Source organism: Fusarium keratoplasticum, chromosome 3 (genome assembly GCF_025433545.1).
Source record: "Fusarium keratoplasticum isolate Fu6.1 chromosome 3, whole genome shotgun sequence".
In the NCBI taxonomy this organism is placed as follows: Eukaryota; Fungi; Ascomycota; class Sordariomycetes; order Hypocreales; family Nectriaceae; genus Fusarium; species Fusarium keratoplasticum.
Window position 1 is genome coordinate 5,174,327 of NC_070531.1, and position 22,009 is coordinate 5,196,335.

The following is a 22,009-nucleotide window of genomic DNA, read 5'->3' on the forward strand; positions in this document are numbered from 1 at the left end:
TTATTTGACATTGCCCTCATCAACAGCTATCTTCTTCAACTTCACGGCAGCCCAAGTTGGAAGAGATACAAGTCGCAAGAGGCGTGGCGAGGCTGCCTTGTAGATGCCCTCATCGCGACCTTCAGTCCCGATTTTCATGGAAGGAAGAGATACAGGGCCGGCAACGAAGACCTCAATCACCCGGGCCATAAGCTCAGCTATCGAGGCCGCACCAAGCGCTCTGCCTGTCACGCCTGTCAGGGCCATCGCTGTGGTGTTGTGAGGTCACAAGCAAAAGAGAAGGCGTTGGGGGAGATTGACGGGAACAGGGGGAAAAGGAAGGTGCCCAAATCAAGGTACGGCTGTGAGCTTTGCAATGTTGCACTATGTAACTCATCGTACTGCTTTGACTTATATCACCATAGAATTTAGGTGGGAAAAGAAGTACCTCTCGTAAGCTCCATTTTGATTGGATCAAACCCCTGTCCGGTACGCGTTGGGAGCCTTCGCGCACTCAAAGAGATAGCTAACCAGGTTGAGCGATTCCCCGCATATTGATGCGAATAGGTTGCATTGCCAAATTAGCCAGAAGTCATCACCAACAACGTTCCACCAATCATGTCACAGCATGCCATCTCCCCCAAAGTCGATCCATCAACATGTGGTCTTTTTGTCTTCCCCGCCTATACATTCCCGGGATCATGCCCTCAATGGGGGCGGGGGCAGTGTTTCTATTCACCAGAATAGTCGGTGTCGATCTCTCGGGTTGATCATTGCCGAGGTCTTTCGGAGTGAATGGCACCGAGTATTATATCCTGATGTTGCTTAAATGATCTTCTTCTGCACCACAGACTTTCTGAATCCCTTCCTTTCCAGCTGTGTATCTTGTTTGGAGTCTCTTTGCGACCATGTGGACTCCAACTTTCAAATCACTTGCCCTCATTTTAGGGTTCGTGGGGTTCTCTCAGGCAAAACTGAATGCCAAGGAGAACTCGACACACATCTCCCTCTCCAATGATCGGCTCGATGTGGTCTTGACCAAATCTACTGGACATATCACCGATGTCACGCTTGATGGCCAGGACCTTCTGGGACCACAAGACGGCAACAGAGGCAAAGGACCTTACCTGGACTGCTCTTGTATTCCCACGGGTTTCTGGACACCGGGGAGCACCGCACAGCTTCGGCTTCTCAAAGACACAGATTCTACTGGAACCGACTATGCTGGAATTGTTATGAGCGACACCTATAAGTCAACAAACCAGACACTGTCGCAATACTTCTTCCTCCGAGACGGAGAGACTGGACTGCACGCCTTTTCTCGTCTCACCTACTTCAATCCAGCAACTCCGTTCCTTCGGGATCTGGGCGAGCTCCGCACCCTCTTTAGGCCCAACACCAAGCTATGGACGCATTTCTCGACCAGTGATGGCAACTACGGACCCCTCCCTTCAATGGCCAATTCCGTCTCGGTTCAAGATGCGACTTGGTACGTGGGGGATGACAAGGATGACGCGTATGCAAAAGAGTACTCGGATTACTTTACCAAGTACAGCCTGTCCGAGAGCTGGCGAAATCACGATGTTCATGGCCAATTCAGCGATGGCTCGACAAGCGATGATGGGAGCACTTTCGGAGCCTGGCTTGTTCACAACACGCGGGAGACATACTACGGCGGTCCATTACATTCCGATCTTGTTGTTGATGGTATCGTCTACAACTACATGGTCTCGGGCCACCACGGCGCTCCCATGCCCAACATTACCCATGGTTTTGATCGCACATGGGGACCGCAGTTTTACTACTTTAACAAGGGTGATAAGGATACAACTCTTGCTGAGTTGAGGGCTGACGCTGCGCAATATGCCAGCTCGGAGTGGAATGTGGACTTTTACGACAGTATCGCACACCACGTCCCCAACTACGCTCCTTCGTCAAAGAGGGTCACCTTCAAGGGAAATATTAAGCTCCCGAAGGGTGCTGAGAAGCCGATCATTGTGCTCTCTGAGAACAAGCAAGACTTTCAACTCAATGTTTTCAACACGAAGTCACTCCAGTACTGGGCTGAGGTTGACAAATCTGGGCGTTACAGCATCCCCCAAGTGGTGGAGGGAACCTACCGAGTGACCATCTACGCCGACGGAGTATTCGGTTGGTTCATCCAAGACGATGTCAAGATCTCACGATCACACAACAGTAAGGGTTTTACCTGGCGCGAGGAAAGCTCAGGCAAGGAGATTTGGCGGATCGGTGTACCAGACAAATCATCCGGCGAATATCTTCATGGGTATGCACCTGATACATCCAAGCCTCTTCAGCCGGAGCAATATCGAATCTACTGGGGCAAGTATGAGTACCAAAAGGAATTCCCCAATGGAGTCAACTTCCACGTGGGCAAAAGCGACGAAGCAAAGGATCTCAACTATGTCCATTGGTCATTTTTCCCATCCAAAGGCAACCATCTACTCTCGGAACCGTATTACAACAACGTGAACAACTGGACCATCACGTTTGACCTTAACAAGAACCAACTGCGAGCCAGAACTGCTACATTCACGGTGCAGGTGGCCGGTATGAGAAGCGCCAATGGAAACGCAAAGTGGACACCTGTGAAGGGCGGAATCAACGACTTGCCGTGGACCGTGAACGTCAACGGGGCTTACGAATCGACCTGGCTGATTCCTTACTGGCGAAGTGGTTCTTGCGCTGTCCGAAGCGCTGTTGCATGCCAGAACGTGGAACACAAGTTTGTGTTCCCGTCCTCAAACCTTCGAGCAGGGAAGAACGAGTTTGTTTTGAGCCTGCCTTTCAATGCTTCGAGCGTTGAGACAGCCGTGTTGCCTGACTCGCTATACGTTCAGTACGATGCTTTGAGACTCGAACTCAAGTAGTTTAGTTGGCTAGCTAGTATCTACGGTTGATCAGGTTTCAGATGGGATGAAAGTATGAAGCATTGTCTGATTGCTGTCACGTAATGAGCTTAATTGTCTACCTCTCAACGTCCCGCCTATCGTCAGTGAGGAGGCCACAATCTCGTTTAAAGTCATGGAGCCATTCGGCATTGTCAGCAGGAGTTTGGTTCCATGGGTCGTCACTGCACAAACGTAGACACTGTTAGCGATTGTGATACGGCTGAGATGGGAGTATGAACGGCATTGGCCGCATTTGTAATGATCCAAGAACATGGTGTACGCACTCGTCATACCAAATCCAACGTGCCTGATATTTCAACTCCTCATCAGTTGGTATGTGACTGCTGGGGTTGTTGGATGACATGGTGGTCATCACAAATCGAGATAGATCTCTTGCAAGGCGTCTGTAGCTGTTGCTGTCGTTGTTGAAGGGTGTCCCATTGAATGGGCCATTGCCACTGAAAGGGTTTTGGGCTGTAGAAGGCGGCCTCGCATGATGGATAGTTGAGGGGCTAACAATGCCATTGCTTTGTTTTGGTCTCTGCAGCGCCGAAGGAGATACACCTGACGCCATTGTAGATGAAGTAGGGGTCCTGGCATGATCCAAAAGTTGTAACAGATTAGTCATACCCCCTTGAAGGTGCCCAGGGTTGGGCTTAGAATTGATCAACCTGTTGGATGAATGACCGGTGGCCAAGTTTGGCTGGAGATTATTCTCATCTGTCATGCGCTCGGCTGGGAATTGTCGTCCTCGATCACGCAAGGGGGTAAGCCACTTGCTTGTCATCCAAACGAGCCTCGTCAAGAATCCGGTGAAAAGTTGAGAAGAGTTGTGTGAGCCAGATTCGATACGGTCAAGAAGATTAGCCGCCTCCTTCTGTAATTCATAGTCTGTCATCGGAAGGCCTATCATGTAATGAATTGCAACTAGTCGGCATAGTTGAGCCTCTAGCTCGCAACCCTCAAAGATGTCACTCTTGCCATTGATCTTGAGTTGGCTCATGCGTGACTTGTTGATCTGCTCGATGGGGCGTAAGCGAGCCTGTTGAAGAATCTCGGTTGAACTGGTGAAGATGTCTCGAAGCCATGACGGTGCCGGGGGGACGTGGTGGTCAGAAGTGCCTTCTGCACCAAGAATAATAGTACATCCCTCGCACTGGAGTTCGTGATCCGAAGGCAAACGGCCATGTGCGTCTAGGTAGTCGTACATATAATATTCGAGCTCTAGTTTGATGAGTTCATATGCACTGGTGGGTGTACCGGCCGGTCCTTGGCTAACAGAGAATGGAAGTGGCGAGGTTTGCTCGCAATGAATGAGGTCTGTTGGTTAGTGGTGGGAATTGCCATGTCAGAAACAGTTACTCACAAGGTGGTATAGCATTCTCGATCATTTCATTCACGTCATGGTCAAATCCCCAATCGCCCTTCCAATCTGCCATTGTGCTTCCACTTTTAAAGTGGTCGGCGAGATGGTCAACTCGTACGGCCCAGGACGATAGAGCCTCTCCGCAGAAGCCACATCGAGATCCGGTCTCGGCGTTGTCGGTTTTCCATGAATCCATCGGCCACTCCATGTACTTGGTTCCATGTACCAACTTCAAGTGCTGGTGTAGGTGGTCCTTTCGATAGAAAGTGCGCTCCTCAAGCGGGCGTTCTATACATGAAGCATAACTATGTGAATTCAAGTGCGACTCGTCCGGGTCTGCTTGTCCACAGTAGATGCAAGATATGCCTTGCTCGGGGTGCATGGCAGTGGCCCCGTTTGGAGAGCAAACCCATCTCTCGAGCGAGATATGCAGTGACTTCTCATGTCGAGTCCAGTTATGCTTTGTTTTGAACGTCTCTGGACAAAATGTGCACTGATACTTGTGGCAGGTGTGGAACAGACTTGGCTGGAGGGGGCCTTGTCGCTTGGGCGCCCTTCGCCGTCTCCTCCGACTAGTATGTTGCGCCAGGATTCTGAGAGAGCCTCCGGAGCTGTAGGAATGGGCCGAGGCGCGAGATCCAGATCCGCGACTTGAGTGGGAGTTGCCTGCGCTACTGACCGATGAGGCATTATCTGAAGATCTGCCGGATATTGGTGAGAAGGGTCCAAGTTTAGGCGAGGCCGCGACAGCGCGAGAAATGCTGGCGACAGTAGCAGGTTCGCATTCAGGTGGCGAGTTTTGCCAACGTTGAAGGGGGCTCATTTGTTCACAAGGCATAGGCGTCGGAGGTCGTCGGGGGATATTGATAGTACCAGGTCTGGTCGATGTTGACCGAGGAGCATCGCGGATATATGAAGGTTGTAACTGGGAAGAAGGAGGCTTAGAGCGCCGTCTGGCGTTTACGAGCCAGTTGGTTACTTGCTGCCGGTTGAGACCCGTTTGGCCCTGAAGCTTCTCGAGATCTTCAGTGGTGGCATAGGGGTGTTGATGGTGGGCTGCGAACCAGTTTCTCAGTATCTTTGCCACCCGAGTGGAAAAGCGACGACCAGATTTTGGCGGTATATGGGCTCCCGAAGGTTGTAACGGTGTGGCGCTCGCAGAAGGCTCACCCACTGTATCAGTAGCTGAGGCCGGGAGACCCAGGGTTTCTGAGGGAGATATGGACAGAAACAGGTCTGTAGTGGTCCAGGTATCGTCAGTATCCTCGACTTGCTCTTGCATCCAGGTAAAGAAATCGTCTTCCTGGCAGCTGAGGTCAAAGTCCAGATCCTGGACGAACTCGCCAGCGGAGGGAAGCTCTTCCGTATCGCGCCCAGACGGGATTCCGACAATGGGCTGGGGCGTTTTCTGGACCATCTGGATCGCAACCCTCTTCAGTATGTGAATTATGTGTTTACCGGCAACTGAAAACGAGACACATGTAGGTATGGAAAGTGAACGGTGTCGAATCTTTGTTGGAGATGTTGAGAGGGGTCCTGTCATTCAAGGGCAAAAACGAAACCGGGCCACCTTGTCACTGAAGGGAGCAACTTGACCCACCCACACTGACACCCTGTGGGCCGCTAGAGATGGGGGCTTGGCTTGACTCTCTTGGTTGGGAAGTCCTCTTGCACTGTTCATCGTTACTTTGAAGCCTCCTGCAAAAGAATCCCCATGTCCCTATGTATTTGACCGTCATATCTCGTGGCTTTACAATACTTTTCCACGAGAGCTTATGCTCTTCTCTTCCCCACATAAATATCCACGTCGTCCAGAATAGCCTCATTTCGCTTGCCAGCGGCCACTCGCGCCCTTTTCAGCCGTCGAGTAGCCACGTCGACTCTCCAAGTAGCCGACCACGTGACGATATTCATGATAATCGCCGCTCCTATGAAGCCCATAGCAATACCAAATGACGTCGTGTAGCGGGGTGCGAACCTAGAGTTGAACAGCTGAGATCCTACAGCCCCACCGATCTGTCCGTAGCTGTTGGCAAAGGCGATGGCAAATGCCGATCCCGTAGCCCCATCTGTAGTCTGAACACGCCAAGGCCACATCATTGTGTACCTACAAATTTCAGTATGGTCCAGGTAGGTGATGAGAGAGTGCTTGCTTACCAGGCTATGGAGAAACCTCCAGCAATGACAGTAGCAGCATACACACCCCCAGTATTGGGGAACGTGTACAAGACAACATAGCATGCTTCAATGATGACCATAAAAGTCAAAGGGATTGCAGGTAGAGGGATGTATCCGGTATTCGCTACCCATCCGAAAACAATGGTCAAGACGCAAGCAAAGATGGCCGGAGGGATATTAAGGAGCTGAGCCTGAGCAATCGTTCTGAGAGGATACGGTTAGCTTAGGTATAGTGAAGTGGTCTTAAGAGAACTTACGTAAAACCTAGATTTGCAATGACCGTGGGCTGGTAAAATTGCAAACCAGTTGTTCCAATGGTGTAAAAGGCCCAACAGAGCAGGAAGAGCCAGAGCTTGGGGTCTTTGAGGGTTTGCCAAAACTCCGTCCAGTCAAAGTCCTTCTCGGCTGCTCGAGGAGCATTGATAGGGAGCCTAGCTTGGATAAAGTCTTTCTCTGCCTGAGACATCCAACGGGCGGTGTTTGGAACTAGAATTGTTAGCATGTGTAAAATGCCTGGCTTGGTTGGGGACTGGGAGGATGGATTGTACACACAATCTGGGAGAACAAGGTAGACAATAATACCAAGAATGATCGTAAAGACACCCTCAGTTAGAATGAGCCTTTCGCACACCGCCATGGTCAGTCGACGTGTTTACCCAAAGCCAGGTCGTCACTCACCACTTCCACCCGGATAAACCTCGAGCATGAACGCCATCAAAGGCAAAAGAGAGAACCCCACTTATGACGGCGCTGAAGTTGCCAAGCAATGTCACCAGGACTATTCGGGACGCCATCTCATCTGGTCTATACCAGTAGCACAGTTGCAAGAGGATGCCAGGCCAGAGACCGGCCTCGAAAAGGCCCAGAAACGCACGAACAGTGTATAGGCCTCCAGCATTCGTGACAGCAGCATGACAGCAAAGAACGATGCCCCAGGATATCTGCCTTTGTCAGCTAGCTTTCGTCAGCCAAAGCTTTAGCAGACACTCACCATGATCCGGGCTTGCCATACCGAGGGCTTCAAGTACTTGACGAGGAGATTGGAAGGCGTCTCTGCGAGGATGTATGGAATCTTTGACGATCGTCAGCGTGTCTCCGATGCAGCAGTATAGGGCTCGACGTACATAATATGCTGCAGTCACAAAGTTGTACTGATCGGGAGTGACACTAAGCTCAATCATGATGTTTCGAGGAGTTCCTCGATCCATAATTCTAGCATTAGAAACCTGGAGAAATTGTAAGCAAGAAAGCGCATGTGTTTGGGGGTATCGCCACACACGTTGGAAGCATCGATGGTTTTCACCATGTACATGATAGCCAGCAGAGGGATAAGATGCCAGTCAATTCTTTTTAACAGCTTCTTTTCTTCAGCGCTGCTCAAGGCAGCCCTTGCCCTCATGAGAGAATCATCGTAACCGGTGATTTCACCCTGGACGTCATCAGAACTGGAGAGCGGATCACCTCGTGCGACGACTTTGAAGTGCTGCTCTCGGGATGGTTCTTCTGTGGACGAGTATATGGGTGCAGCCACCGAGGACTTCTCATTCGATCCTTGACGATCAAAATCGACTTCCGGCTCGAGTCCGGAAGGAGGAGTTCGTGGAGAGGCCATGGTTGCTTGGTGTTGGGCAAGGGAATCAGGACTGCTAAGTTCAAAGACATTGTGCGGGATCGCCGAGACATATAAAGATACGATGATCCTCCCACTTGTCGTACAATCGGCATCACTTATCCGGATCGTCATTGTAGGGGGCCTATTGCGAAAAAGAGGGGTTTTGTGTGATGAACCACTCCTCGGTTACTCGTAAGGCCAGACTGCAACCATCATCGCCCGAATCAGACTATACCAGCATGTTCGGAAACTCAATCTAACCCGAGTCCTCCATAGATAAGGGGCGCTTGGCAGTGTCGATGGGCTGCTATTCCCGGGGTGGTGGAGAATGCGTCTTTATCTACGGCTCCCACCCGCGTGTTAGTGTATTTCGAAATAATGCACATCAATGATGACATGCAAAAACGAGGGGTTGCTCTTGTTCATTGGCCTCTGGGTCTTGTTGCTTAACAATCAAACGACCAGTAACGGCATCAAATCTCATACATTGATAAAAATCAGTTTTGTTTCGTTGAGACCTGTCCCTGATACCGATCAAGTTGTGCCAGAACCCTCGTCCCCTTTCTAAGGTCGAGTTCCTAATATGAGACTTATCTTTCTTGTCGCCACCCTCGCGCAGGCATCTGCCGCCATAGGGGGCTTGCAACATCCCCTGCAGAGTCTACATTCTAGGCCAGACTACCCATCACGATTGATCAACCTACATAAATCACTCGTCGAAAGACCCTCTATCACAGGCTCCGAAAAGAATGTGACTGAGTTCTTGACAGCCTATCTCCAGGATGCTGGTTTCACAGTTGAAACTCAACCTCTCGAAAACAACCAAGAAAACATCTTGGCCTACTTCAACAGCTCAAGGCAAACCCGAGTCCTCGTCACCTCGCATTTGGATACCGTCCCTCCATACTGGCCCTATGAGAGACATGGTGATGTGATACGAGGGCGAGGAACAGTTGATGCCAAAGGCAGCGTGGCAGCCCAAGTCATTGCCGTTGAATCGCTCCTTGACGGTAACCGAATCACTGAGGGTGACGTGGCCTTGCTCTTCGTGGTGGGAGAGGAAAAGGGAGGCCCTGGAATGCGGGATGCAAACGATCTCGGCCTCTCTTGGGAGACAGTCATCTTTGGAGAGCCCACAGAACTCAAGCTTGCTCGTGGGCATAAGGGAGGATTGGGGTTCACTGTAAAGGCGAACGGCAAGGCCGGTCACTCGGGATACCCTGAAACCGGTTCAAATGCCATCGATAGCCTTGTTCGTGGACTTGGTGCCCTTCAACGTCTCGAGCTCCCTTGGAGCGAGGAGTTTGGCAACAGCACCCTTAACATTGGGAAGATTGAGGGTGGTGTTGCCGGGAACGTGATTCCCGCCAGTGCATCTGCGATAGGCGGAGTAAGAGTAGCAGCCGGAACCCCGGACGAGGTGCGAGACTTGATTCGTCGTGCTGTCTTGGAGAGCGACCCGAACCTTGAAGTCGAGTTTTCTACATACGGCATTGGGCCCGTGCCAATCGATTACGATATTGATGGTACGTGTACTCTGAATCACTCAGAACGGAAATTGGACTAACGAACCATCAGGCTTTGAGACAATAGTACTCAGTTACGGAACTGACATTCCAAATCTGAAGGGAAGTCACAAGCGGTACCTTTATGGACCTGGAACCATTCTCAACGCTCATTCAGCTCATGAGTTTTTGACCGTCTCGGATCTTGAAGAGGCAGTCCGGGGGTACCGGGCTATTATTAGGCACGCACTCGGCGGAAATTCTCATTGAAACTTGGAGGACATGAAAAAGACTTGACTGAGGGAGCATTGAGCCTGTCTGACTCTTCCGTCAGTTCAGTTTCAACGCAGTGCTCAACTCGGTTCCTCCAAGCGCTAGCCCAGTCTTTCTCGATGCCCGTCGGACCCATGTCATCTTTCATCCAGTCCGGTTGGAGGTCTGGACGATGAATTCGCATCCTCTCTTCATCTTTATATCCATTTGGAAGAGCCTCGCAGGCAACCTTTTGCCGGCAATGCCACCAGAGTTGACGGCGGGCGAGAACGAGGGAGCGAGGCGAGAGATACCACTCTTGGAAAAACCCAAGCGCGCGTCCTGAGAGGACAATGCAGGATGCCATCGTGGAATATATCAAATGTGTTCTTTATTATAGTTGGAGCCCGGCCCTCGATGGGTTAACTGAGCCAGAAGATCGTGGAATATATCGCCGTAGATCAAAGGCAGAGCTTCTTCATCTTCCCCGTCCCACCAAATTTTGACTTGCAGGTGCCTATTGAGAGTAGCATCTCCTGCGGATAAGCTCTCTTCTGAATTGTCGACCGCTGCAGCTGAGCAGAGGTTGAGAACAGAATATCCGTACACCAAGTTCACCCTCAGAGCTTCATGCTGCCAGTTCTCTGAAGAGTCCTGGATGATGCAGAGGGAATCTATCCACACAAAGTGAAGGTTTAGACCCAAACATATGGAAACCGCGTCTTGGTAGCTCTTGGGGAGACTTTGCACCTGGATTCCTCTGTAGAGCCGGTCCAGGTTGTCGTGATATAGCTTCAACGTTTTCTTTTTTCCCCAGCAATGGGAGAAGGCAACATATTGACCAGTGGGTGTTTCGGTGGGATCTACAAGCTTGACTAACTTGGAGTCGATAATCTAGATCAATCTTGTCGGGCGGACAGTTGAATCCGGCGGTTTGCAGAGCGGATGGCTCTCGTCGCACTCTTTGATCCACGCCGTCGCCAGCTTAAGTAAGGCAGAGTCAAGGGGGTTGGGTGGGGGTGTATTAGAGGCAACCAAGCCATTGTAGTCTGAAGTTGTCAGTTACAAGATGGGCTCTCCGTCCTCAGTATGACATACCCAGTTCATAAAAAGCACGAAATCCCCAAATGACATCAGAGGCTTCTGCACTTTCTTCAATAAGAAGCGACTTGAATCATCGGCGGCGAAGCTTTGTATCAAAGTACACCTTGTACTCAAAGCATGCATTGTGTTGTGAAGCATAGGTAGATACCTAATTGTAACTGTTGACAATGGTTCGGCAGATATAACAGCCAAGTTCAGCGGCAGCTAGAAGGCGACCGTGGGTTAGATGCGGTCTGGGTTGCTGATATCCTGGAAGTGTCCCTTTGAACATGCTATCACAGACAGAGCATAGCTTTGAGGGCATAAGAGCTAGAGGTTGTAGAGTGTCTGGTGTTTGAGACATGGTGAATGCGGCCGAAATGTTTCAAATGAAATGGCATGCAGAGATGAGAGATAAAGAAGCATGCAATGCAAAGCATTAGTGCTGACCAATTTGGTTAAAACAAGAGCTGAGTACGATGCAAGGTGTATGGGCCCATGTTTGCATCTGAGCGTGTGGCAGTGCATGCACACCAACTCCAATGGGCATTCACCAACAGATTAACCTCTAAGCAGTGCAAGGCAAACTTAAACATGTATTATGAGTAGTCAGTATTCTGGGTAGGCAGGCTAGCTTCCTGAATATCCGCTTCCCCTGAGAGATCTTGGGTCAGGATCGCAGAAACCATGTCTAAGAGGAGTTTGAGTTACCAACACAAGACCATGTCTTGGAACATCCCGATTCCCAGTTGATCTCAATGATGCCGGCAATAGACCAATAAGTGCCAGCGATCATAAGAAACCTCCCGGAAACGATAACAAAGACGCTCTAGACAACCATTGGACGGTACCGGCTTTGGACGAGTCATCATATAGCCGCATGCAGCCGTAAGGTTGAAATGGCATTAGAGTTCCGAAGAGAGCCCCGATGATAGAGACCAAGCCGCCAAACACGGGAATACCGCTGGCGATGAGATAGGCCACGGCCGTCAGGCCTGCGGTGCAGCCAAGCCAGGTTCCCCAGTGGACGATTGTGTTGGAGGTAAGATGCTTCGAGCTTCGAAGAATGCGAACGAAGAGGAGTTTACTCGGAAACTAGGCGGTATTGAGAAAACAAAAACCTAACATTAGAGTCTTTCCGCAATAGACCGTACATGGAGGACGACAAGTGAAAGGAGCCAAAAGGTCTTCATGGACATGCTACAAGTACACAGTCTTGTGTCACCACCAAAAATCTCTTCTCAGTTCAAAAGCCCCCGCAATGTGTCCGAGAATCTCCACCTGTTATTGTCTACTCCTCTCGGCGCCGCTCTCACCAGATGGAGGCAGCCGCTATTCCCAAACGACGTTGTCCCTGCCCCTCACCCCATGGGGAGGTTCCTAGAGCCTGTATCTGTACCCTGGCGCCTGTTCATTCTATTACGTACCAGCATCTCGGGGAACGGGGCCACCTCAACGCGAACTCTGCCGGAGGTTCCGTTGTTTCTGTCACAAAGTCTGTTGAACTGCTGAAGTCTTGGAATTACGAGCTGACCTACTCCTCCTAACAACACATTATACACATCACAGATGAACTCGAAGGGCCATGTTACTCCCACGCCAGAACCTATTCAGCCCCTCTTCTGAATCTCCCAGCACAGGGTCATATTTAGGCTTTGGGATGGACCAAATCTTCTCATACTCTCCTCCACCTTTGATGAAATCCCACTCTCCTCCATTATATGCCCCCATCATTGTAAATCCAGATAGTTTGATCTTTTCGAGGGCCTCCCTGGGGTTCTTGGCGTCGATTCCATGACCTGATCCTGGTGTCAAGAGCTTGAGTTCGCTCTCGGGCTTTGTGTCATAGGTCTTGTGTGCTACACCAGCCGGAATGAGGAAGATGTCTCCCGCCTCAGCCTTGAGCTCAATGCCGCCCTCTTCCCTGGCCGAGCCGTACGTGTTATCATGCATGTCCTCAGAGGTGTCGGCGACGCCAAATCGGATTGTCGCATGGCCTGATAGCACGGCCATAACTTCATGGGCCTTGGAGTGGAAGTGTGAAAGCTGGGTCTGCCCATAACGGACGAGCCACTCCACTTTCCAACCATTGCTTTCGAATAGATCATAGACCCTGCCTGCACTGCAATGGTCGGGGTTCTCAGTGGTTCGTGGCAGCACATTCTTGTAGTGCAGCAGGGGGCGTGGAGAGTTCGGAATGAAATCCGTAGGGGCGAGAAAATACTGCTTTATTTCCACCATGGTGAAAGCTTGCAAGAAAAGTCTTAGTACAAGGATATGGATTTGTGTATTTGTCCGCGCTCGCTACGACACCGCGAGGATTCTTTATTAACTTCTTATCAGACAAATGGCCGGCAGATATCTCCGAGTGTCGTGGGGTCGTCATCAGCACCGGCACATCTTCCCGATCGTGGGGATGGGATGGACGAATAGGATCTCTTCCAGCTCGAGCCATTCAACCTCTGGCTCAGGGCTCTACTCCGGACATAGCCCTCAACCATGCACGGCAGAAGAGTCCGAGACAAGCCTTATGGGATCGCCTTCCAAGTACATGCAGCAACCGTTCAGGTATCCCTAAGCGATTTGTGGTCGAATGGTCCAAGTTACTCCGAAACCCTTTCGGGCAGTTCGAGCGAAGAGATGGCCCCGGCGAGCATTGCTTATCCCGCTGCTGCGGATGACTGCCCAGCCAATGCCTGTAGAGTAGGTAAGACCTGGATTAAGAATAGTCTCAGCCTCGGACAAGAAGTTTACGGCGAGATTCAACACAAAGGGGGAATCTATAGTAGTTTACAATATCAGTCGGTTACCAAGAACACAGACCGTCAAGTGCGCGATCTACATGCAGAGCTTGCCGATAGTCTAAGAGGCCCCCATCTCAGTCAGGTCTTTCCCAACATTCTATCGTAAAACCTTGTCTTCCCATTAAACAACAGTGTCAGGCTTCCCACAAGGTCAGATAATCGACCACTAATAAATGCAATGTAAGGGTTTGCAGCCCGGTAAACATTGGTTGCAGGAAATGGAAGCACTTGATCCTCACATCAAATCACACCTTTACAAATGTTTCCATCCTTAAACATCATTTCATTGCTTTATTCAAAGGCGTTTCATGCATGGCACGAGTATCTTCGTGTCCTTTCATCATAACTTCGTGACAAGAAAGAGCTTAAGATAAGCCCTTCGGTGATATCTATACATATCGGTCTCCCAGGACCCCATTCTTGCGTTCCTCGTTGTCAATTTGCCTCTCATGTGTCCCACTTTGATCATCATCGCTTTCGTCCTTGTCCCTCTCAGTTCTCTTCCGAACCTTGGACGTAAAGGTTACCATCTTGGCGTACTTCTCCGTTGTCTTGGTGATGGTCTTCCACACAACCTTCCATGTGAGCTCGCTCCTCATGGTGTGATACAGGGCGAATAATAAGAGGATGGCCCCGAAGGATGCGACAACCCACCACTTGAGGGCTTCGTCAAGATCCTTCAAAGGCTCTGTGTTCATGGCAAGCAAACTTGCAACCAAGCTAGGGGGCACAAAGAGTGACGCAAGCACTGTTAGATTGCCCACACTCTCGCTGTTCTTGGCTGTGTTTCGCGCGTCTTCGAGGCTGATGGCATTGTTGACCACTGTGCTGAGACGATCGATACGCACCTCGTAGTCGTTGAGGCGCTCTTGTATGCGCTCATAGTCTCGCCTGTAGGGGTCAAAGATTGCCTCTGTGTCGATCCGGTAGGCTTCGCCATCATAACGCTTTTGTCGCAATTCCAGATCGGAAGCTTGGCGTAGAGTTGCAGAAAGCATATCTCGGCAAACGGGTACCCATCGACGCCAGATATTAAGCTTGTTCAAAATGGGTTCTCGATCATCGTTAACTGGTAGGAAGGCAGGCCGAGATATCTCCCAATCGATCTGGTTGAGACGAGCGTTGAGATAGTCGGTGAAGGTGAGCCAGTCTGTACACACAAGGTGCAGCAGTGCTTGAACAGGAATCACGAGAGGAGAAGTTGGGGAAGAAGGCGATGGTAATCGTGGGAAGCATGTCTCTTTCTGGGCCCAGAACACGAAGTCTTCAAGCCAAGATTTTGGCGTCTCATCCTGATCACTTCGCATTGAAGGCGGAGCTAGGGGGATGTCGTCTGGTGGCGAGCTAAACAGAGGAAGCTCCTCCCAGTTGGCATATCCACGCCAAAGGGGATATCCCTGCTGAGGGGTTGGCTCGAGGAGAAGAACAGCTTGAAGAGACACGTTAGCGAGGAGAACTGATGCTTGGAACCCAACTGAAGTTGATCTTACCAACAGCCGTGTCGTTGTCAATATCATTGCGGAGCCAAAAGGTTGCTCGACTGCGAATGTGTCCAACCTTGGCATCCACAGGCGCCTCTCCTAGTTGAGATGAGGATCCATTGGCGGCCTTGGAGGCTTTATTCTTCGTCCCATCCTTGCCCATAGCCGGGTCCTTATCCCAAAATGCTTGATTGTCGTCTCCGTCCATCCGCCGCATCACGTTGAATCTGTCAACGGCATCTTGGGCGTCGCTGAGTTCCTGATGGTTTGGAAAGTATCGGGATCGGACGAGCCGCATCTGGAACCAGTTCTGTTGCCGGGACATGACATCGAGCATCGGAGGCTCACGCCATGGATCTCTAACATTGTTCCAAACGTAGTCGATGAGTTGAGTGCGGAAGAAACGAGGGTCGATATCAAGTCCAGCTCCCAAGGTTTCGATGATGTCTCGGGAAAGGTCCTCAACAACAAAGAGGCTAAGCTTGATGTCCTTGCGCGAGATTGAGTTGTCCTTGACTCGTGAAACGGCTTCTTCCAGCCCAGCAAGCGCAGAATGTGGATGCAATTCGTCGAACTGGTACCTTTCGACTGATGGCTTGCCTTCTGATTTGTACTCGAGTAGAGCCACATTCATCCTTTTAGCTCGTAGAAATTGCTCCCTTTTTATTTCTAGACTCTATTAGACATGGCTTGAACACTGGAGCACGGAACTTCGCTCACCTGGAATAGTATCTCCATAGACGTAGCGCGGCTTCTGATTCTTCACAGGCACCTCGCCTGGGAACGTGCACCATCGCGTCGGAATCGTGCCGACCTCCATGAAGTCGACAAGAAGCTGAAGTTGAGGCCATGTTCCAGCCAGACTCTTGACGTATGTGAGGTACTCTCCCTCTGCCCTGTCTATGCTGTAGTTGTCAATTAGCAGCGTCGTTATGTGAGATTGGTAGCCAGCCACTTACTCGCCCCAATACCTACCCTCCTCCCTCAGTATCCGGATCACATCTTCCCTCTTCTCATCCTGATACGCATCCCCAAAGAAATACGTGTTCGTGCCCAGATCCTTGCGAAAATACTGCCAGTTCGACCGCTTGTAATATCCAAGCGAGCGTCGCGCCGCCATGTTGACGCGGCGTGCGGGGAAAGAGCCTGCGCAAGATGAAGAAGAATGCAGAAAAGCCTCAAAAAATGGTGGCAGGGATGGTGTCATGTTTTTGTAGGCTAGTGCGGCTGTGCGGTCAAGGGTCCGCTGGGGAGCTCGGTGTGATCCCTGTCGTGTCGAGAGCTGGGCTGGTCAGCCTAGAAGTGCACCTCGGGCACACCACCAACTCTGAGAAGTGGACGCAGGGATTCAGGCGGCTTTCAAGCCTGCAGAATTCTTCGTAACAGGACAGAGCCTGGCGCCACAGCGGTTAAACGGCTCAAGACGCCGAGGATGGGTATGCAACAAGACGAAGCACAGCCTCAAGATGCAGATTTTCTGTGCTCAAGAGAAGAAGCACCAGACCATCCATACTTTCACGTCTATCTTGCAGGGTGTAAATCCCCTTTGCGACCAAATCTTTGGAATAGGGCATTGCAGGCAGAACGAGAGCCTAGCATGCCACCAGGCGGAGGTTGCACCGCAGTCTAAACCGACATCTGTATCGACAAGCTAGCAAGCCGCCGGGCAAATCACATTCTTCGCGTTACCACCCTTACGATTAACTTCGCCATAGCGTCTCTGTCGGCAAAGAGTCTGAAGACCATCACGGTAGGCACAGAAGGTCGGGCAAGATGACACGAAATAACGGTGGCGTGATACATTGAGCCCCGGCTTGAAAATCAGGCTGTGTCGAGTAGATACATTTTATCGAAAGTATGCCTTGCAACTGTCGGTGATGATCCAGGATCTCAGGTAGTTGGTCAGAGACATTGTTAATAATTTGATCTTGTCGGCCAGGAGATGGCAATTGGCAATGCAGATGTGAGAAGATCAGACCAGACCAACGAGAGTAGTAAGGAGGAAGCACCTCAGACAAACCAACCACCATGTTCAGGAAGATGGGCGAGAAGCGGCATGTTGCTTGGCTGCAATGGGCAAGGAACCGACTCCAAAAGGGCGCCGGCCCGACACAAGCACACATTCTTTGAAGCTCAACGAATTAACACTAGCATTCTCTGGGCCCAGCTGCATGCAGGCCCTATCCTATATCCTAATAAAGAGACTCGCAGACAATCGCAAGTGGAGTTTGCTCTTGCAACGCATCAACTGACAGTGGCACCGACGGAGGGACGAACCACCCGTTACCCGCCTTGTCCCGGCCTGTGGACCGGGCGGCCCGGGCCTAACCCACCCCACCAAACCCGGCAATTCTTAGTGGGCGCCAGCGCAGCCTCCGGTCCATGTACGGCTTGGCGGGCTTCTGGGTACTTGAAGGAGAGCTAGGTCGAGCAGATGACCTAGAGGAAGTCTTAAAAGGCTAATGCAGCGAGGAGCGGAAGAAATTGAATCGTGAACTAGACAAACTTGATGCTGAGTGAAGGCCGAACCAACATTGCGTAGTCTCGTTTGACTGCTCTTTGCCATCAGCCCCGGCGATCTGTTTTAAAGATGAACAGCACCTGTTTCATTCCGCTTCTCTCGAGCAATTGGTTAACTTGAGCACTCTAAAAGGATACTAGCACCTTTGACGATCGCGCCAAAGTTTGTAGCCGTTCCCAATCCAGCTGTAGGGTAGGTAGGTGAAAGAAGCCCTGAGCATTGGTGGCGAAGGAGATGGTGATATGTTCAAGGTGGCGACTCAATTCAGTCATAATGCTGAGTAGTTTTATGTCTGATCGAGGTAGTCTAATCCTTCCTATCTGATGATACTTGGTACTGTATTCTTTAAAGAAGCCGAGCTGCTTTAATGAAAGCGTTAACTCATTCCTGAGCACTGCACGCACTACATCACGTCAGCATGGAATATCTTTTGCACGGCTGAGAATATGGTAGTTCATCCTGTCTTCTATCTACTTCTCTCCGGCTTTAGCACCATCCTTCACGATGAAAAGCCTCGAGCCATGCCGTAGCCTGGACTATTTGACAAAGAGTGGTTTGACCGACATTCCGAAAATGCCCCCGACGGACAAGGAAACCATGAATGACTTCTGCCTGGCAAAGAAAGGTCGCCTCTTGATCATCTCCAACCGGAAGATTGTCAAAGTCAACTTCGTGCGGTATTGTTTCCAAAAACCTCCACATCTGTCAGTTCCATATGTCCAGCCACGATGGGTCGATTGGAGGAACTTGAAAGCGTGTAGCATGTTCCTGATGCCGATCGGGCAGAGCAGCTCCACGAAATCGTTTAGAAATCTGGAGTCATCTCTGAGGGCCTTTCAATAGTCATTGTGATTTATCTTTATCTCAAATGACGGAATGATCACAAGTTCAACGGTGAGGCGGTGGCTCCTCTATGAAGACAGAACACCCCAAAGAAATTATACTGCATGCGTGAAAATGTGTGCCTTAGCATTCAAGGTAAGACTGGGCCAAAAGACTTTCTATCATTGGTATCTTCGACGGGAATCTCTAAGAAAATGCCCTTCGGCAAGGACAAACAAACCGCGCAATCTCTTCAATACCGACCGGACGGAGTACGAGATGGCAAAACTTGATAATCTTGGTTGATTGGGACGAAAAAGAGACACTGAAGATACCGTTGTGGCTACAAGGAGACGGGGATATTTTTATATGTGGTGGCACCCTTACAATGCCTGGCTTTGTGCCTCCCAGTTGGGGGCGGAATGATAATGACAAAGTTAGTTATAGTGTTGTGAAGCATTGGGCTTGGTAACATTTTATTGAGCAGAGCTTTTTACGCTAAACGAATCACCCAAAGCAATAATTCTCTTATTAGTCCGCCCTCAGCCTCTTCGAATGCAAAAAGGTATAATCCGGCATCGCATCCCTAACCCACTGCTCCAACTTCCGTCCCCCTTCCTCGCCAAACTCACTCCTCCACTTGGCAGCCTCATCGTCAATGTCGATATTTCCAGCTACTTTTGATGAATCAATCTTGGAGCTTGCATTGATGGTGCTCAACATCCTTTGCTCCATGCTCGACAGGCTATCCAGCTTCTCCTTGTTTGCCTTGTCCCAGGAGAATCGTAGCTTGTCCTGATCGAGACCTGCCAGTGCAGCATACTTGGAAACCAAGTTAGGGGAGGTCATGATATCGTCGGCATCGAGAACAATCGGCCACTGGCTATCCTCTCCGAAATGTTTGACGTAAAAGTCATACATGGCTCGGAACCACTTCATAGTCACCTCGATGTCAAGGGGCTCCTTCTGCCAGCGGGAAAAGCCGTCCATCTCCATCCTGGTGAGGCAAGTTCGGAATAAAGATGGAAGTTGCATGGCAGGATGGCGAATTAGAAATGTTGGGCTCCAAATCTTGAGGAACTCGTCAGGCAGAAACGTGAGGTTGAGCGACGAACGAGTTGGGTTCGGCGCGTTTGTCGTGACAAAGGTTTTGGGCTCCCCAGGGACATTGACGGTTCCATACGTGTACTGAGAATCATAGAAAGCACTCGTCAACATAATTGCGTGCTCCTTGACATAGACGAGTTGCCCTTCCTGGTCGGCAGCGGCGATGTATTCCTCAAGCCGGCTCAGGCATTCCTTCTGTCGATCTTCCAGGTCCTTACACTCCTCCTCAGTCCAGTCTTCCATGGGCTTCTGGAGTAGATTCAATCGCGTTCCGATTGAAGGCAGGAAGAAATATCCGCCTTCACGAGCGGGACGAACGCCCTGCTCGTCAAGGTTCAGCACCTTGACCAGCAAGTTGGACGCTGTGCGAGGAGATGTGAGCAGCCAATAGCGACGGCGCTCCTGTGATGCTGAGCCTTGAGTCATGGTGTATGAACGAACACGCCTTGGCGTTGAAAAGATTTGTGGGATGGGTTGAGGATATGATGATGAAGCGAAGATAGTGGAAACAGGATAGTAATAGCCCTCCTCCCCACGACAGCCCCAGGGATATTTATACTCGTTCCGCTAAACCTCTACACACCCTTTCAACTCACTCGCGCTTAGTCGGATAATAATCGCCGTCGTATCTCGGCCCCTCGGCCTGGGACTCGCGCCGGGCCTTCGCTTCGGCCCCTCGCAACTGCATGCATCGCTGCATGGAACCACATGTGGGACTTGTTAAATTCAGCGAGATGTAACATGGCCTATGCAACGGACTTCTCGGACATCCGCTTAATAATTAAACAAGTCCGGCATTTGCGAATATTCCGATAGGAAGCGGGTGATCGACGTCAAGCCCTTGCTGCCCCTCTCCGCACAACGAGGTTTGAGACAGTACCGACTCTCGGGGAAAACTCATTCGGTTTCTCGGCATGCTCACTCTTTACTGGCAATTCTGGTTATCTCCGTACCGAACGGAAAACCTTAAGGCTTTCCCTGTTGGACCGTAGGGCTTAGTGCTTAGGACATGTCCTCCCTCTGTCAACGTCTAGACGCGCCAGCCCCAGGGGGTACTTTTGTCATGATCAGCATCTATGAGGTAAATAATAGTCCAATATGACTCCACTCCACCAAGCTCCGAGTCAATCTGAGACAGCGTCGACTCATCAAGGGTCCGAGCCACTGATGTCAAGAGTTGCCCGGCGAACATATCCACCGAGAGCCGCCGAGCGCCGTCTGGCGAGGGCCGGCTTATGGTCTCTTTTCCCAATTGTCGGAGTCTGTTGTTCCGGGCGGGCAATGGTGCCAAAAATGAGGCTGGGTTTTCGGATAGGCAATGATAGATGGGTAGGGGCTGTATTGGGGTGGTCAGCCCTGTGTCTAGGGTGGTCAGCTTAGATTTATCAGCCATGAGTTCTCTGTCACGATGCCTGGAAAGCTGCCAAGAACTCGACAATCAAACTGTGAGTTCCAGAGGAAGACTAGTAAACTCAATTGTTGTGCTATTATCCATTACGTCGCCAGTCAGCTTACCTCATCCCACGAGAACGGCTATCCTTCTGCCCATCTGTTTGTCTGGTCATGCGGACGGAATCGCTTTTCCTCCTAGCCAAACTAGGGTGGAATTGTCTTTGCTGGACATGTCACAAAGTCGTCTTGACTTGAGTGTACCTCGAGATGCTTTTCTCAGTGCCCTCATGATTAGGTGCTCAACACATCTAGCCCAGCTCTCGGAGAGTTCGGTCGTTCATTAGTGTCTATGAATTTCTTGAGCTAGGCTCTTTCATTTGTGCCCGACGCCCTCTTGAAATCCTTCGTAGACTCAAAAACGACTATGTAAATGCCCATCTACCAACTGCGTTGCTAGTTCACACGAAGTTGTCAGAATGCCGGGCCTAGGACCCATAACACAATTTCGTGGGCAACCTCCAACAAAGTTCTTTCAATATTGCTTTCTTCGTCTTATTCGAGGATGAGAAGAACATTCCACAAAGTCTGAGGACTTAGGCATGATCTTGTGATCCGCATAAATCCAGATATTTCCTCGCCTTCTAGCTATCGGCCTTCTTTCTCTTGTGGCCTACGCACTTGTCACATACCCTGCTATCAAAAATCCCTCAAACTTAAAGTTCTTCTCGAATACAATACTCTTCCCCCAAGTTTATACCGGGCATTCGTATAAATTCGGGTTCTACGGGCCATACGAACCTGAGGCTCTTCCAGAACAGCCTGAATATCGGACATTGCCAAGTTATGTACACAAGCACAATCTGCCATAAAAAGAGATATGGGGCATTTCCGTTGTGTTTGAGTTGCAGAATATCTACCTGGTACATGCTTAAATGGCTTTACGAGAATCCAGCAGTTTAAAGACGGTATGGTCATTTGAACTCAGTCCTTGACCC

At 50.4% G+C, this 22,009-nt stretch overlaps 7 protein-coding genes across 7 annotated transcripts; 2 read left to right on the forward strand and 5 right to left on the reverse strand.

Annotated features, from left to right (window-relative positions):
* Window positions 1–887: 887 nt before the first annotated feature.
* NCS57_00489700 (Rhamnogalacturonan endolyase) lies at window positions 888–2,870 on the forward strand (the record flags this gene model as incomplete). Its single annotated transcript, XM_053054842.1, has 1 exon — window positions 888–2,870. One exon carries the CDS (start codon window positions 888–890, stop codon window positions 2,868–2,870), a length of 1,983 nt encoding a protein of 660 aa, XP_052917002.1.
* Window positions 2,871–2,967: 97 nt separating this feature from the next.
* Window positions 2,968–5,674, reverse strand: NCS57_00489800 (uncharacterized protein; the record flags this gene model as incomplete). The annotated part of the gene is made up of 3 exons (XM_053054843.1): window positions 2,968–3,073; window positions 3,176–4,211; window positions 4,258–5,674. 3 exons carry the CDS (start codon window positions 5,672–5,674, stop codon window positions 2,968–2,970), a joined length of 2,559 nt encoding a protein of 852 aa, XP_052917003.1.
* Window positions 5,675–6,030: 356 nt separating this feature from the next.
* Window positions 6,031–8,047, reverse strand: NCS57_00489900 (uncharacterized protein; the record flags this gene model as incomplete). The annotated part of the gene is made up of 8 exons (XM_053054844.1): window positions 6,031–6,364; window positions 6,415–6,639; window positions 6,693–6,921; window positions 6,988–7,055; window positions 7,114–7,376; window positions 7,427–7,507; window positions 7,560–7,661; window positions 7,715–8,047. The coding sequence occupies 8 exons, from the start codon at window positions 8,045–8,047 to the stop codon at window positions 6,031–6,033; spliced, it is 1,635 nt and encodes a 544-aa protein (XP_052917004.1).
* Window positions 8,048–8,630: 583 nt separating this feature from the next.
* On the forward strand, window positions 8,631–9,822 carry NCS57_00490000 (M20-dimer domain-containing protein; the record flags this gene model as incomplete). The annotated part of the gene is made up of 2 exons (XM_053054845.1): window positions 8,631–9,573; window positions 9,626–9,822. The coding sequence occupies 2 exons, from the start codon at window positions 8,631–8,633 to the stop codon at window positions 9,820–9,822; spliced, it is 1,140 nt and encodes a 379-aa protein (XP_052917005.1).
* Window positions 9,823–12,450: 2,628 nt separating this feature from the next.
* On the reverse strand, window positions 12,451–13,128 carry NCS57_00490100 (Cupin type-1 domain-containing protein; the record flags this gene model as incomplete). The annotated part of the gene is made up of 1 exon (XM_053054846.1): window positions 12,451–13,128. The coding sequence occupies one exon, from the start codon at window positions 13,126–13,128 to the stop codon at window positions 12,451–12,453; it is 678 nt and encodes a 225-aa protein (XP_052917006.1).
* A 952-nt stretch (window positions 13,129–14,080) lies between these two features.
* NCS57_00490200 (uncharacterized protein) lies at window positions 14,081–16,292 on the reverse strand (the record flags this gene model as incomplete). Its single annotated transcript, XM_053054847.1, has 4 exons — window positions 14,081–15,120; window positions 15,182–15,841; window positions 15,893–16,077; window positions 16,132–16,292. 4 exons carry the CDS (start codon window positions 16,290–16,292, stop codon window positions 14,081–14,083), a joined length of 2,046 nt encoding a protein of 681 aa, XP_052917007.1.
* Window positions 16,293–19,046: 2,754 nt separating this feature from the next.
* NCS57_00490300 (uncharacterized protein) lies at window positions 19,047–20,048 on the reverse strand (the record flags this gene model as incomplete). The annotated part of the gene is made up of 1 exon (XM_053054848.1): window positions 19,047–20,048. The coding sequence occupies one exon, from the start codon at window positions 20,046–20,048 to the stop codon at window positions 19,047–19,049; it is 1,002 nt and encodes a 333-aa protein (XP_052917008.1).
* Between the last annotated feature and the right edge of the window lie 1,961 nt (window positions 20,049–22,009).